The sequence below is a fragment of the Trichoderma reesei genome (genome assembly GCF_000167675.1).
Source record: "Trichoderma reesei QM6a unplaced genomic scaffold TRIREscaffold_26, whole genome shotgun sequence".
In the NCBI taxonomy this organism is placed as follows: Eukaryota; Fungi; Ascomycota; class Sordariomycetes; order Hypocreales; family Hypocreaceae; genus Trichoderma; species Trichoderma reesei.
The window spans coordinates 303,665-316,504 of record NW_006711173.1 but is presented as its reverse complement, the minus strand read 5'-3'; the positions used below and the strand labels follow the sequence as shown (position 1 = coordinate 316,504).

The following is a 12,840-nucleotide window of genomic DNA, read 5'->3' as shown; positions in this document are numbered from 1 at the left end:
TGCAGAATATCCAGACGCAGGCCTCCGAGATGGTGGCTTATGAACAGTTTGGCCTTCAGAACATATCGAAGCTCAGTGATAGTGCCAAACACGCAACCGACTTCACCAGCTTGTTTGTTGTCCAGTCGAGACAACATGAGATCGGAAAGTCCCAGGGAGAGCTCTTCACCACTGATTCCAATGATGAAACAAGCATTGAGAATTGGATAGAGGACTTCTTCAACTATCCTTTGACGGTAGAATGTGATTTGATGCAGGACCAGGCTGTCATGACGCTGTACTACGATGCTGATGTACTCTCCGATCTTCAGCTTCAGGGTCTATGCAACCAGTTCGAGCATGTCTTGCAGGAGCTGAACCTTCGGTATAAGGAGCCGCTCGGAAATTTGTCAATGACTAGTCAATGGGGTATTGACTTTGCTCACGCCTCCAACCCCGACAAACCTCTCGTTGTTGAGTCATGCATTCACACGCTGATTGAACAGCGAACAAAACTGAACCCTGAGTCTCCTGCGGTCTCTTCTTGGGACGCTGATTTCACTTATTCCGAACTTGATGAAAATGCCGACAAGCTGGCGACGTATCTCCTGAGCACGCTCAAAGTGAAGGCTGGTGACCTAGTCATAGTCTGCTTCGACAAATCCGCCTGGTTTATTGTGGCGATCCTAGCAATCAACAAGATTGGTGCCGCTTGGGTGCCTCTTGATCCAGCACATCCAACGGATCGTCATCAGAATATCGTTGGTCAGACCAAGGCAACTTTGGCTCTTTGTTCCCTTGCAAACGTGCCCAAGCTCATGGGCGTGACCACCAGTGTCCTCGAGGTCAACGGAGAGTTCATGTCCAGGCTACCACTCAATGATGCGGTTAAGCCCAGTGTGAAGGTCAGCCCCGATGATGTCGCATACATCATCTTCACCTCTGGATCCACAGGGGTTCCCAAAGGTGTCGTGATTCAGCACCGCGCTATCTGCAGCAGCCAAGTCGCTTTGAGTCAGAGACTCGAGATGCATGACGGTGTCAGGATGCTTCAATTCTCCTCTTTCGTGTTCGATGCCTCACTTTTTGAGATCTACAGTCCCCTTATTTCAGGCGCCTGTGTTTGCATCCCTTCATGGGATACACAGATGAATTCATTGCCAGCTTTCATACGCGAAAGGAACGTTACCTGGGCATTCCTGACACCGTCAGTGGCCAGCATTATCAGACCGGAAGACGTGCCTTGCTTAGAGCTTGTGACTCTTGGTGGTGAGGCTCCAAGCAAAGAAGTCGTCAACAGTTGGCTCGGTAAGGTGCGGCTGTTCAACGTCTGGGGCCCAACGGAAACAACGGTCATCGCCATGGTACATGAATACACAGCTACTGAACTCTCTCATCTGACCATTGGACGCCCAATTTGTGGAAACTGCTGGATCGTCAACCCTAATGACCCTCATCAGCTAAGCCCAGTAGGCACCGTTGGTGAAATCGTGGTCCAAGGGCCCAACCTGCTTCTCGAATATTTGGAGAACCCGGAGAAAACGGCTGCCGCCACTGTTACCTCGCTTCCTCACTGGGTTCCCAACCGCGAGGTGTTTGGTCGATTCTACAAGTCTGGAGATCTGGCTACCTATAACGCAGACGGCACCATTAGATACAATAGTCGCAAAGATGGTCAGATCAAGATCCGCGGTCTCCGTGTCGAATTGGGTGAGATCGAACACCACATTCGGAACAACTTGGAAGGTCCATGCCAAGTCGCTGTTGAAGCGCTCAAGTTCGAAGCTGGTACTCATCTAGTTGCCTTTATCTGTCAGAATACGGATACCATTCCGGCTAGCATGACTGGTGATGTGGCAACGGAAGATATCTTCCTTCCGTCGACGGCAGATCTGAGGAGCGATTTAGAGGCGATGCACGGTTTCTTGGCTTCTGCTCTTCCAAGCTACATGGTACCTACCTTCTTCATTCCTTGCAAGAAGATGCCACTCGTGACATCCTCCAAGATGGACAGGAAACTCTTGCGTCGTCTTGCTGCGGCATTGGATAGGCAGGCCTTTGAGCAATACTCCCTGTATGCGGTGACCGAGGCCAAGTCCAGTCCAGAGACCCCAATGGAGCACAGTTTGCAGCAGCTTTGGGCCGATGTTCTCAAAGTCCCTGCTGAATCGATTGGAAGGCATGACAGTTTCTTGGCAATCGGTGGCGATTCCATAGCCATTATTCGCCTCATTGCCCTGGCCCGCGAGCATGGTATCGAGCTTCGAGCGAACGATATCTTCAAGGATTCTCGACTTTCCTCTGTCGCTTTGAACGCAGCGCCTATCGAAGTTGACTCTAGCTCCGCCAATTCCGCCATTTCTGCAAAGCCGTTTGCGTTATTGGAGCCGCACATTCGAGACGCCCTCTTGGCGCCGCGATTGAGAAAGGAGCTGAAATTGACTCGCTCGATGAAGATTGAGGACGGCTATCCGTGCACAAACCTGCAAGAAGGTCTTATGGTCCTGGCAGTGAAACAGCCTGGATCGTATATCACGAGCTTTCACTACCGCTTAGCAGAGAACGTGGATCCCTCCGCCTTCAAAGCCGCCTGGGACAAGACTGTACGGCTATGCGGCATCCTGCGAACAAGAGTTGTTCACCTCAAGGGCTCGTCGGTTCAGGTAGTCATAAGCGACTACACTTGGGACGATACGAAGGGTATGACTTTGAAGTCTTACCTTCAGTCAATTGAGCATCTGGAAGTTGAGTATGGATCTCGCCTTTGCCGATATGCGTTGATTAAGGACGAGAACAACCAGACGCACTTCATCTGGACCATGCACCACGCTATCTTCGATGGCTGGTCTATACGAGTTGTCCTCGCCACGCTCGATAACGTGTATAAGGGAATGAAGACCACAGCTTTGACGCCCTATTCTCGTTTCATTGAATACACCTTGGCTATCAACCCCCAATCTGCTGCTGACTACTGGGTGGAACAGCTTTGGGATGCCAAGAAGGCCTCGTTCCCCCCCAATACGAGCGGGAAGCTTCCTGAGTATTCAAACGGCTATCGGTCAATGGTGACGAATATCAAACTTCCAGATCTGAGCGCAACTGGCTTCACAAGGGCTACAATTCTTCGTGCTACATGGGCCTTACTTCTTACCCGTTATTGCGAGACAGACGATATCTGCTTTGGAACAACAATTTCCGGTCGACAAGCCCCGGTGAGTGGCATAATAGACATGCCAGGCCCAGCCATTGCGACAGTTCCATTACGAATCCGAGTGCCTCAACAGAAATCGGTCGCCGCCTTCCTGCAGGAGGTCCAAGAACAAGCCCTGGCGATGGTCGAATTTGAACAGTTTGGTCTGCAGAACATCAGCAAACTGCATGCTTGTGCTAAGGAGGCCTGCGACTTCTCTAGCTTGCTAGTTGTTCAGCCGAAGGAAGCCTTGGACCCTGCTGGTGACCAAGACGCTATCCTCATTGCAGCTGATGGGAAGGTTGAGACAGGAGAGTATGCTCTTCAAAACTACTTCAGTTATCCCCTCGTTGTTCAGGGGCATCTGTACGATGAATCGACGGAACTCGTTCTCATCTACAACTCTGCCATCCTGCCCGAAGAGCAAATTGTCGCGTTATCGCACCAATTCCACCATGTTGCAAGGGAGCTTGTCCTCAAGTTGCAGTCAAATGTTGGCTCCATCGCAACGACATCCTCATGGGACCTTCAACAGGCGATGAAGTTCAATTCCGAGGTGCCAGAAGCCGTCGATGGCTGCTTTCATCAGCTCTTTGAGCGTCAAGCCCGTCAGACACCTGACGCCATGGCGATCTGCGCATGGGACGGTAGCTTCACATACGCCGAGCTGGACACTGCAGCGAATCGCTTAGCATATCATCTTATATCTCAGCACGCGATTAAGCCGGACGAACTCATCCATGTGTGTTTCGAGAAGTCGGCTTGGTATTTCGTGTCCATTTTGGCTATCAACAAGGCCGGCGCCGCATGGGTTCCTCTTGACCCCTCTCATCCACTGGAACGGCTCGGTCAGATTGTCAAGCAAACGAAGGCTCAGATGGTGTTGATATCTGAATCTCACGCCTCTCTTTGCAAGGATCTGATACCAATTGTCATTGAGGTTTCTGCTTCTCTAGATCAACAACTATCACGCAATGGTGCTGCTTTCAGTCAGAACCCGCCGACCACCAAGGTTTCGCCTGCTAACGCAGCTTATGTCCTGTTTACATCGGGTAGCACCGGCGTCCCGAAAGGTCTCGTTATGGAACATCGATCCGTCTGCAGCAGTCAGAGAGCCATTGTTCGCAGGCTGGGCCTCCATTCCAAGGTCCGGATGCTTCAATTTGCGGCGTTCGTGTTCGATCTCTCTATCGGAGAAATAGTTGCACCACTTATCTCTGGTGCCTGTGTTTGTGTTCCTTCAGAGCAGGCCCGCATGAACGACGTTGCTGGCTTCATCAGGGATGCTAGTGTCAACTGGGCATACCTAACGCCTTCATTTGTTCGCGTTCTCAAGCCGGAAGATGTCCCAGGACTGGAGCTACTGCTGCTGTGTGGAGAGGTCACTCCTCGAGATGTCTTTGACGTTTGGGTTGGCAAGTTGCGATTCATCAGCGGCTGGGGTCCAGCTGAAACATGCGTGTTCAGTACGCTGCATGAATGGCAGCCTCAGGATTCTCCATTGACGGTGGGTAGGCCAGTTGGGGCTTTCTGCTGGATCGTGGACCCTGAGCGTTCTGACCAGCTGGCCCCGATTGGAACCGTGGGTGAAATCATGCTGCAAGGCCCAACGCTCCTTCGCGAATACCTGGATGACGCTGAACGAACAGCATCCTCAACGGTAACGTGTTTGCCCGATTGGGCGCTGCAAAAGGCATCGCAGTGGACACGCTTCTATAAATCAGGAGATTTGGCCATGTACAATCCGGACGGGACAATCGAGTTTTGTAGTCGCAGAGATACTCAAGTCAAGATCCGCGGCTTACGTGTCGAACTTAGCGAAGTTGAATACCGGATTCGCGAGAGCCTGGAAGGCATTTGCCAGGTAGCCGTTGACATCTCGACATCCGATGGTGGCTCCCGCTTGGTCTCGTACCTTTGCTTCACTGAAGAGACTCGCTCCTCGACGAGCTCAGAGAATAGCATGGACGACATTCTCATGCCTATAACAGTCGAAGTTCGACCCTTACTAGCTGCTATGGTCGGCAAATTGAGGGTGTCCATTCCAAACTACATGATTCCGACCCTTTTCATCGTTTGCAGGTATATGCCTTCCATCACATCGACAAAACTCGACAGGACGGCGCTTCGTCAAGTTGCCTCTCTCCTGACCCAGGATCAAATCTCTATGTATTCGCTTTCTGATGATAACAAGAGACCCCCTGAGACGGACATGGAGCGAAAGTTCCAATCACTCTGGGCATCTATTCTGAGCATACCGGCTGATTCAATCGGTCGCGATGACAGCTTCTTGCAGATTGGCGGAGATTCGATCTCTGCTATACACCTGGTGTCTACAGCGCGGGCTGAGGGCCTGGTCATCAGTGTGAAAGACGTCTTTGACGATTCCAGGTTACTCGCAATAGCTGCGAAGGCGGTCTTCAGTGGTAAAGCTGAGGGGAGGGACAACCAAATTGCGCCATTCAGTCTTCTGCCGCCGCCGACTCGAGACGCAATCGTCATGCAAGCAGCTGAGCAATGTGGCATTGCACAGAGTGCCATTGATGACGCCTATCCTGCTACTTCAATCCAAGAGGGTCTCATGGCACTCTCTGTGAAGCAGCGGGGGTCATATGTTGCTAAATATGTATACAGGCTGGCCAGCCAAGTCGATATAGGTCGCTTCAAAGCCGCGTGGATGAAGACTGTCGAGCTTTGCGGCGCTTTACGCACAAGAATCATTCTCTTTGATGATTCATCGATCCAGGTCCTTCTAAAGGACCCAGCCTCCTGGGAGGCAACCGACAAGGAGACACTCTCTTCCCTTGTCCGCTCGGACCGAGGCCTTCAAATGAGCTATGGTACGCCTCTCTGTTGGTACGCAACAGTGCAGGAAGCAGACACCAGCTACTTTGTCTGGTCAGCTCATCATGCCATTTACGATGGTTGGACCATTCGTCTCATTCTGAGTACCCTGGAGAGCATCTACAGAAACGTAGAGCCATCACCGCTGCAGGCATACAACGCCTTCGTCAAATACACATTGTCTCTCGATCATGATGCTGCCACGAACTTCTGGGCTAACGAACTTCAGGGCTCAAAGCGGGCCTCATTCCCTCCTCTCAACGGTACCAACATGGGAACTGATGGCCAGCCTACCCAGGTACACCGGAGAACCATTGCTCTCCCTGTAAGGGAAAGGTCATCCATCACTAAAGCATCTATCTTGCGTGCGGCCTGGGCGATTGTTCTTGCACGTTACTGCGACAGTGATGATCTCACCTTTGGCACGACCGTGTCTGGTCGCCAAGCGCCAGTTCCGGGCTTAGAAGCAATGCCTGGACTAGCAATTGCCACTATCCCGGTCCGTGTTCATCTTGATAGCCAGATGAAAACTTCCGAATTCCTTCTTGGCGTTCAGAATCAGACGACAGACGTGATTCCCTATGAACAATATGGAATACAGAATATCGCCAATGTCAGCTCTGATGCAAGGGAAGCATGCAGTTTTTCTAGCTTGCTCGTTATCCAGCCTCCCGCTTCATCTCAAGCGGACTCCGAGGAGGCCATACTTCTTGCTGGGGAAGCTGAAAGTGCCCTGACCGAAGACACGATGGACTCATACTTTAACTATCCTCTTGTTCTCATCTACGGGATAGCCGGCGACAACGTTGAGCAGCGCTTGTTCTTCAATCCAGGAGTGCTGGCCGAAAAGCAAGTTGAAGCCCTCTCTTACCAGATCGAGCATGTTGTTCAGCAGCTTGCCAACGATGTTTGTCTCGGAGATATCTCTCTAGTGAGCGACTGGGACGTGAAGCATGCTAGGGATTGCCAGACACTGAAGCTTCCCGTCCAGTCTTGCACTCACTGGCTTATTCAAGATGCGATCCGCACCTATCCCACCTCTCCAGCTGTAGTCTCATGGGACGGCGAGCTTACCTATAGTGAGCTTGGAAGCTTGGTCACCCGCCTGGCAGCTAAGCTACGACAGCTTGGCATAGGGCGCGAGACCTTTGTGCCTATATGTTTCCCCAAGTCCGTCTGGGCCGTCGTGACGATGGTCGCTGTGGAACTGGCGGGTGGTGCTTTCGTTCCGCTTGACCCGAAGGCACCACGGACACGAATCAGCAGTGTGCTCGACGACATTAAGGCGACAATTGCTCTGACAAGCCCGTGCTGCGCATCGGTTATGTCAGGCCTTGACATTCCTGTTGTCGTTATCGATGATTCTTTTGTTGCCACCTTGCCTGAGGCTGCTACTCCAGTACAGCAAACTGACTGCCCGTCTGATGCAGCCGTTGTTCTTTTCACATCTGGCAGTACAGGTCGACCGAAGGGCATGGTCATTCAGCATGATACCCTCTGCTCTTCGGCAAATGCATATGGTTCTGACCTGCTGATTGGACCTGGTAGCCGCGTTTTTCAGTTTTCAGCCTACACGTTCGACGTCGGTATTCTAGATACTCTCGTTACACTCATGCGTGGCGGTTGCCTCTGTATCCCTTCAGAAGAGGATCGACTCAACGACCTATCTGGTGCCATCAACAAGACTCAAGCAAATTGGGTATTCCTGACGCCTACGGTTGCTGACCTCCTCAATCCTGCCGACGTACCGACACTTCGTGTAGTGTGTCTGGGCGGAGAGGCGATCAACCAGAAGACTGCTGCCAGATGGAAAGACCACGTTGAGCTACACGGCCTCTACGGCCCTGCTGAGGCCTCTATATGTGCCTGGAACCCTACCGTGGGCCGGTCCGGCAAGTCAACTAATCTAGGGAAGCCGCTTGCAAGTGCTTTCTGGGTTGTTGAGCCTACCGATATTCACAGGCTCGCCCCTGTTGGATGCATCGGAGAGTTGCTAATCCAGGGTTCATTGCTTGCCCGGGGCTACCTCAATGTCGATGAAAAGCAAGCTGCCAATTGGATCGAATACTTCACAGCAGGCTGGCTGCCTCATGACTTTCCGAACAGAGCCTATCGAACTGGCGACTTGGTGCGCCGAAACGCTGATGGGACTTTCGACTATATCGGTCGTAAAGATACGCAGGTCAAGCTCCATGGCCAGCGCGTGGAACTCGGCGAGATCGAACACCAGCTTCATCAAGTTCTTCCAGCTGGGATGTCTGCCATTATTGATGTTGTCAAATCTGTCGATGAGCAACGGCAAGACAGCCTCATGGCTTTCTTATGGTACACCGACAGCGCGACATCCAACAGCCCCTCGCCCTTGGAACTCATCGGTAGCCTATCCGACGAGCAGCGTATCTTGATTTCCGATGTAGACATGTCTTTGTCCACTACTCTGCCATCACATATGATTCCCTCATGCTATCTCATTTTCCACGGCAAACCGAATCAAACCACATCTGGAAAAGTCGACAGACGTTCTCTCCTTGAGCTGGCTCAGAATATCTCCTACGATGATCGGTCACGTTTTGGTCCTGGTAATGAAGAGAAGGAAACGCCGACAGAGCCCATGGAGTTCAAACTCCGCGATCTCTGGGCAGAGGTTCTCCACGTGAACGCTGAAGATATCAGCAAACGGGACAGTTTCATGCGCATTGGTGGCGATTCCATCAGTGCAATCCGGCTTGTCACGCTCGCTCAGAAGCATGGTCTTGCTCTGAGTGTGGCTACCATCTTCCACAAACCACAGCTGGAACAAATGGCCCACGCTGTCTCTGTGACCGCCAACTCTCTCGTCGATGACATACAGCCATTCAAGTTGGTCTCTAGTATTCCTAAAGAGGCGATCATCCAGGCTGTGCGTGACCAAGGCTCATTGTCGCACGCTGTCGATGCCTATCCATGTACGAGCCTACAGGAAGGCCTCATGGCCCTGGCCGTCAAGCAGCCTCGCTCATACATTGCGAAGTTTGTCTATCGCCTTCCCGATCATGTCAACGTCGATTCCTTCAAAACAGCGTGGGCGAAAACTGTTGAAATCTGCACCAGCCTGCGCACACGGATTGTTTACGTCAATGAGACGCCCATCCAAGTGGTTCTTAACGACGAACCCGCTGTTGATGGACGAGATGTCGAAGAAGCTATTCAGTTGCACCGCTCTGTTGAGATGGGCTACGCATTGAGGCTCTCACTTGGTACCATTGTTAAACAAAATGATGGGCGATGCTTCTTCTTTTGGTCGGTTCATCACGCTGTATTTGATGGCTTGTCCAACCGAAACATTTTCACCGTGCTGCAGAAGGTTTACTCTGGCCTTGAAGTGTCGCCTCTTCCCTCGTATGCTCGCTTTATCCAATATGTCAAATCTCTGGATGTTGACAATGCTGGACGGTATTGGAACGCGCAGCTCGAGAACTGCGAGCACTCCAACTTCCCAGCCACGAATGGTATCCCGAACTCTGAGACTACCACAAGCATTCTCGAGAAAGTTGTTGACCTACCCAAGATGCCCAAGTCAAACATAACGACTGCAACATTGATCCGAGCTGCTTGGGCTCTGGTACTATCTCGATATTGCAGTACTGACGATGTCTGCTTTGGAATGTCTCTATCGGGTCGCCAAGCGCCGGTCCCCGACGTTATCGACATGGTTGGGCCTACCCTTGCCACTGTTCCAGTTCGAGTTCGCTTGGACTTTGATCAATCTGTGTCTTGCTTCCTTGAGGCTGTACAAGATCAGGCACTGGAAATGATCTCATTTGAGCAATACGGCTTGCAGAATATTGCGAAGCTTGGTCCTGATGCCAAACAAGCTTGCCAGTTCTCGAGTCTCCTGCTTATCCAGCCAACGGAGACAGAGAACGAGGAGGGTGACAACGTCCTTGTGACCGCAGACGTCGAAGTTGAAAGTCCAGCCGACATGGTTCACAAGTTCTACAGCTTTCCACTCGTTGTTCAAGCACATCTTGGCGATGACTCCGTCAGACTATCCATCATCTACAAGTCTAACGCGCTTGTTGAGGCTCAGGCTGAAGCACTTGCTCACCAATTGAGCCATGTTGTCTGTCAGCTTACGTCGCTGCGCTTCGCACCCCTAAGAGCGGTAACACTTGCCTCCTCCTGGGACCTGGAAAAGGCCATCAGCTTCAACCAAGAGATACCTGACTTCATCGACTCATGCATCCACACACTTATCGAGGCTCAAGCTGAACAACGTCCTGACGCAATTGCTGTTTCTGCTTGGGATGGAGAGCTTACCTACAGCCAACTCAACAGTGCCGCCAACCGCTTATCCCATCATCTGATAGACAGGTACTCTCTCCAAATAGAGGATCTCGTCCACGTGTGCTTTGAGAAGTCCATCTGGCATGTGATATCGGTCTTAGCCATCAACAAAGCTGGTGCAGCTTGGGTTCCCTTCGATCCCTCACATCCCGAACAGCGGCTTCGACAAATTGTCAGCCAGACAGGTGCGAAGCTTGCGTTGGCCTCGTCAGGCAATGCGGCTTTATGTGGAAAGGTCGTCGAGCGTGTGCTCGAAGTGAACAGCGCGAGTGATGATCAGCTGGTTAGCAAGGGTATCAGTTCAGATAACCCGAGTATTCCGGTAACTCCTCGCAACGCCGCATATGTCCTGTTCACGTCTGGTTCGACAGGTACTCCAAAGGGCATCGTCCTAGAGCATGCCGCTGTGTGCACCAGTCAGACCGCGTTGTCAAAGAGATTCGGCCTGAAAAGCAATGACCGAATGCTCCAATTCACAGCGTTTACCTTTGACCCCTCAGTCACAGAGATCTTTGCGACGCTGATGTTAGGCGCCTGTGTCTGTATTCCGTCGGACTGGACAAGGATGAACGACCTCGCTACCTTCATTAACCAGAACTCCGTCAATTGGACTTTGCTTACACCTTCTTTCCTACGGACACTAAGTCCTGAGGATGCACAGAGCTTAGAAGCACTCGTCGTTACCGGAGAAGCTCCCACTCTGGACATCTTCAACACGTGGATTGGCAAGGTGCGCCTTATCAACGGCTGGGGACCGACAGAAACCTGCGTGATCAGCAGTACACATGAGTGGCAGTCTGCAGAAGAGTCGTATCTCAAAATTGGTAAGCCGGTGGGCAGCTGCTGTTGGATTGTTGATTCGAAGCATACCAGCCAGCTAGCCGCCATCGGTGTTGTGGGGGAACTTGTTGTCCAGGGTCCAACGCTCCTCCGTGAGTACCTTGCAGCTCCCGACAAAACCAAGGAGGCAGTCGTTACAGATATGCCAAGCTGGGTTCCTCGTCAAGGGCTTGTTGGCTGGAACCGACTGTATAAGACGGGTGACCTTTGCTATTATAACCCGGACGGCACCATCCAGTACTGTTCTCGCAGGGACACGCAAATCAAGATCCGAGGTCAGAGAATTGAGGCTGGGGAGATTGAGCATCGCATTTCACAAGCTTTGTCCATCCATCAAGTTGCAGTGGAAGTCGTCAACACTGACAATGGCCATACTCTGGTCGCGTACATCTGCTTCACTTCGGAACTCAGAAAGATTTCTTCCACCGCGACAGCTGACGAAGTCTTTGCGCCGCTCACAGATGACACGCAACGATTGATATCCGAGGCAGTGGCACAGCTGAGGACAAGCCTGCCACTTTACATGATACCGACGCTGTTCATTACCTGCAAGTTCATGCCGTCCATCACCTCCGTCAAGCTGGACAGAAAGTCGCTCCGACAGTTCACAGCTATGCTTGATCGAGACCAACTTACCGGTTACTCGTTAACCGACGCTGCCAAGGAACCCCCATCAACCGAGATGGAATTGCTGCTTCAGTCTCTATGGGCAGAAGTGCTAAGTATTCCTGCCGAATCCATCGGTCGTCATGACAACTTCTTCCAGATCGGCGGTGATTCAGTTGTTGCAATCCAACTGGTTTCGATAGCTCGAAAGATTGGCTTCCCCATCTCTGTCACGGACATCTCCGACGACCCAAGGCTACATGCTGTTGCCACCAAAATGGCTCTGGCTGACGGCCACGTCATATCATCTGATGAAGTTCCGCCATTCAGCTTGGTACCCCAGTCTATCCACAAGGCTATATCAGGGGGCGATGCAGAACTTCAATGCAAACTGACGGAGGGCCAAGCTATTGAAGATGCCTACCCTTGCACTCCGCTCCAAGAGGGCCTCTTGAATACAACTTTGAAGCAACCAGGCGCGTATATAGCCAGGTTCCGCTACCGCCTTGGAGAGGGTACCGACGTTTCACGCTTTATCGCCGCATGGAACCGAACCGTGGAAGCGTGTGCAAACTTGCGAACCCGTATCATCGTCATAAATAACAGCACCATCCAAGTCGTTGTCAGAAACGGCTGTCGCTGGAATGACGAGGAGAAGACGATGTTGCCAAGCCATGGCCAGCAAGACCTTGAAGTTGATTATGGCTTGCCGCTGTGTGACTACTCTCTGATTGAGCATGATGGCGCCAATTACTTCTGCCTCCGGCTACACCATTCAATTTACGATGGCTGGTCAGTTCCGCTGATGCTCAGCACTTTGCAGAGCTATTACACTGCATTGGATGTCTCTCCGCTTTACCCGTACTCTCGATTCGTCAAGTATATCATGGGTATTGATTCTGATATCTCAGCCGAATTTTGGACTTCTCAGTTGGAGGGTGCCAAGCCCATGAGCTTTCCAACGGTGAGCGAGGGCGGCAAAATCGAGTCGAAACAAACGAGGCTTCAGTCAATCACCGTCGGAATCCGACAATCGTCCAACAGCTCCATCACAA

The 12,840-nt window shown here is 51.8% G+C and overlaps 1 protein-coding gene across 1 annotated transcript in view; it reads left to right on the top strand.

Moving 5' to 3' along the window:
- The window catches only part of TRIREDRAFT_123786 (non-ribosomal peptide synthetase), a gene marked incomplete at its 5' end in the record, with an annotated part of 50,787 nt that overhangs the window by 11,116 nt on the left and 26,831 nt on the right, over window positions 1-12,840 (top strand). Inside the window, one exon of the mRNA XM_006968838.1 lies at window positions 6-12,840. This exon is cut by the window's right edge and continues 26,831 nt beyond it. Coding sequence (XP_006968900.1) covers window positions 6-12,840 — 12,835 coding nt within the window. The remainder of the gene's footprint in view (window positions 1-5) is intronic.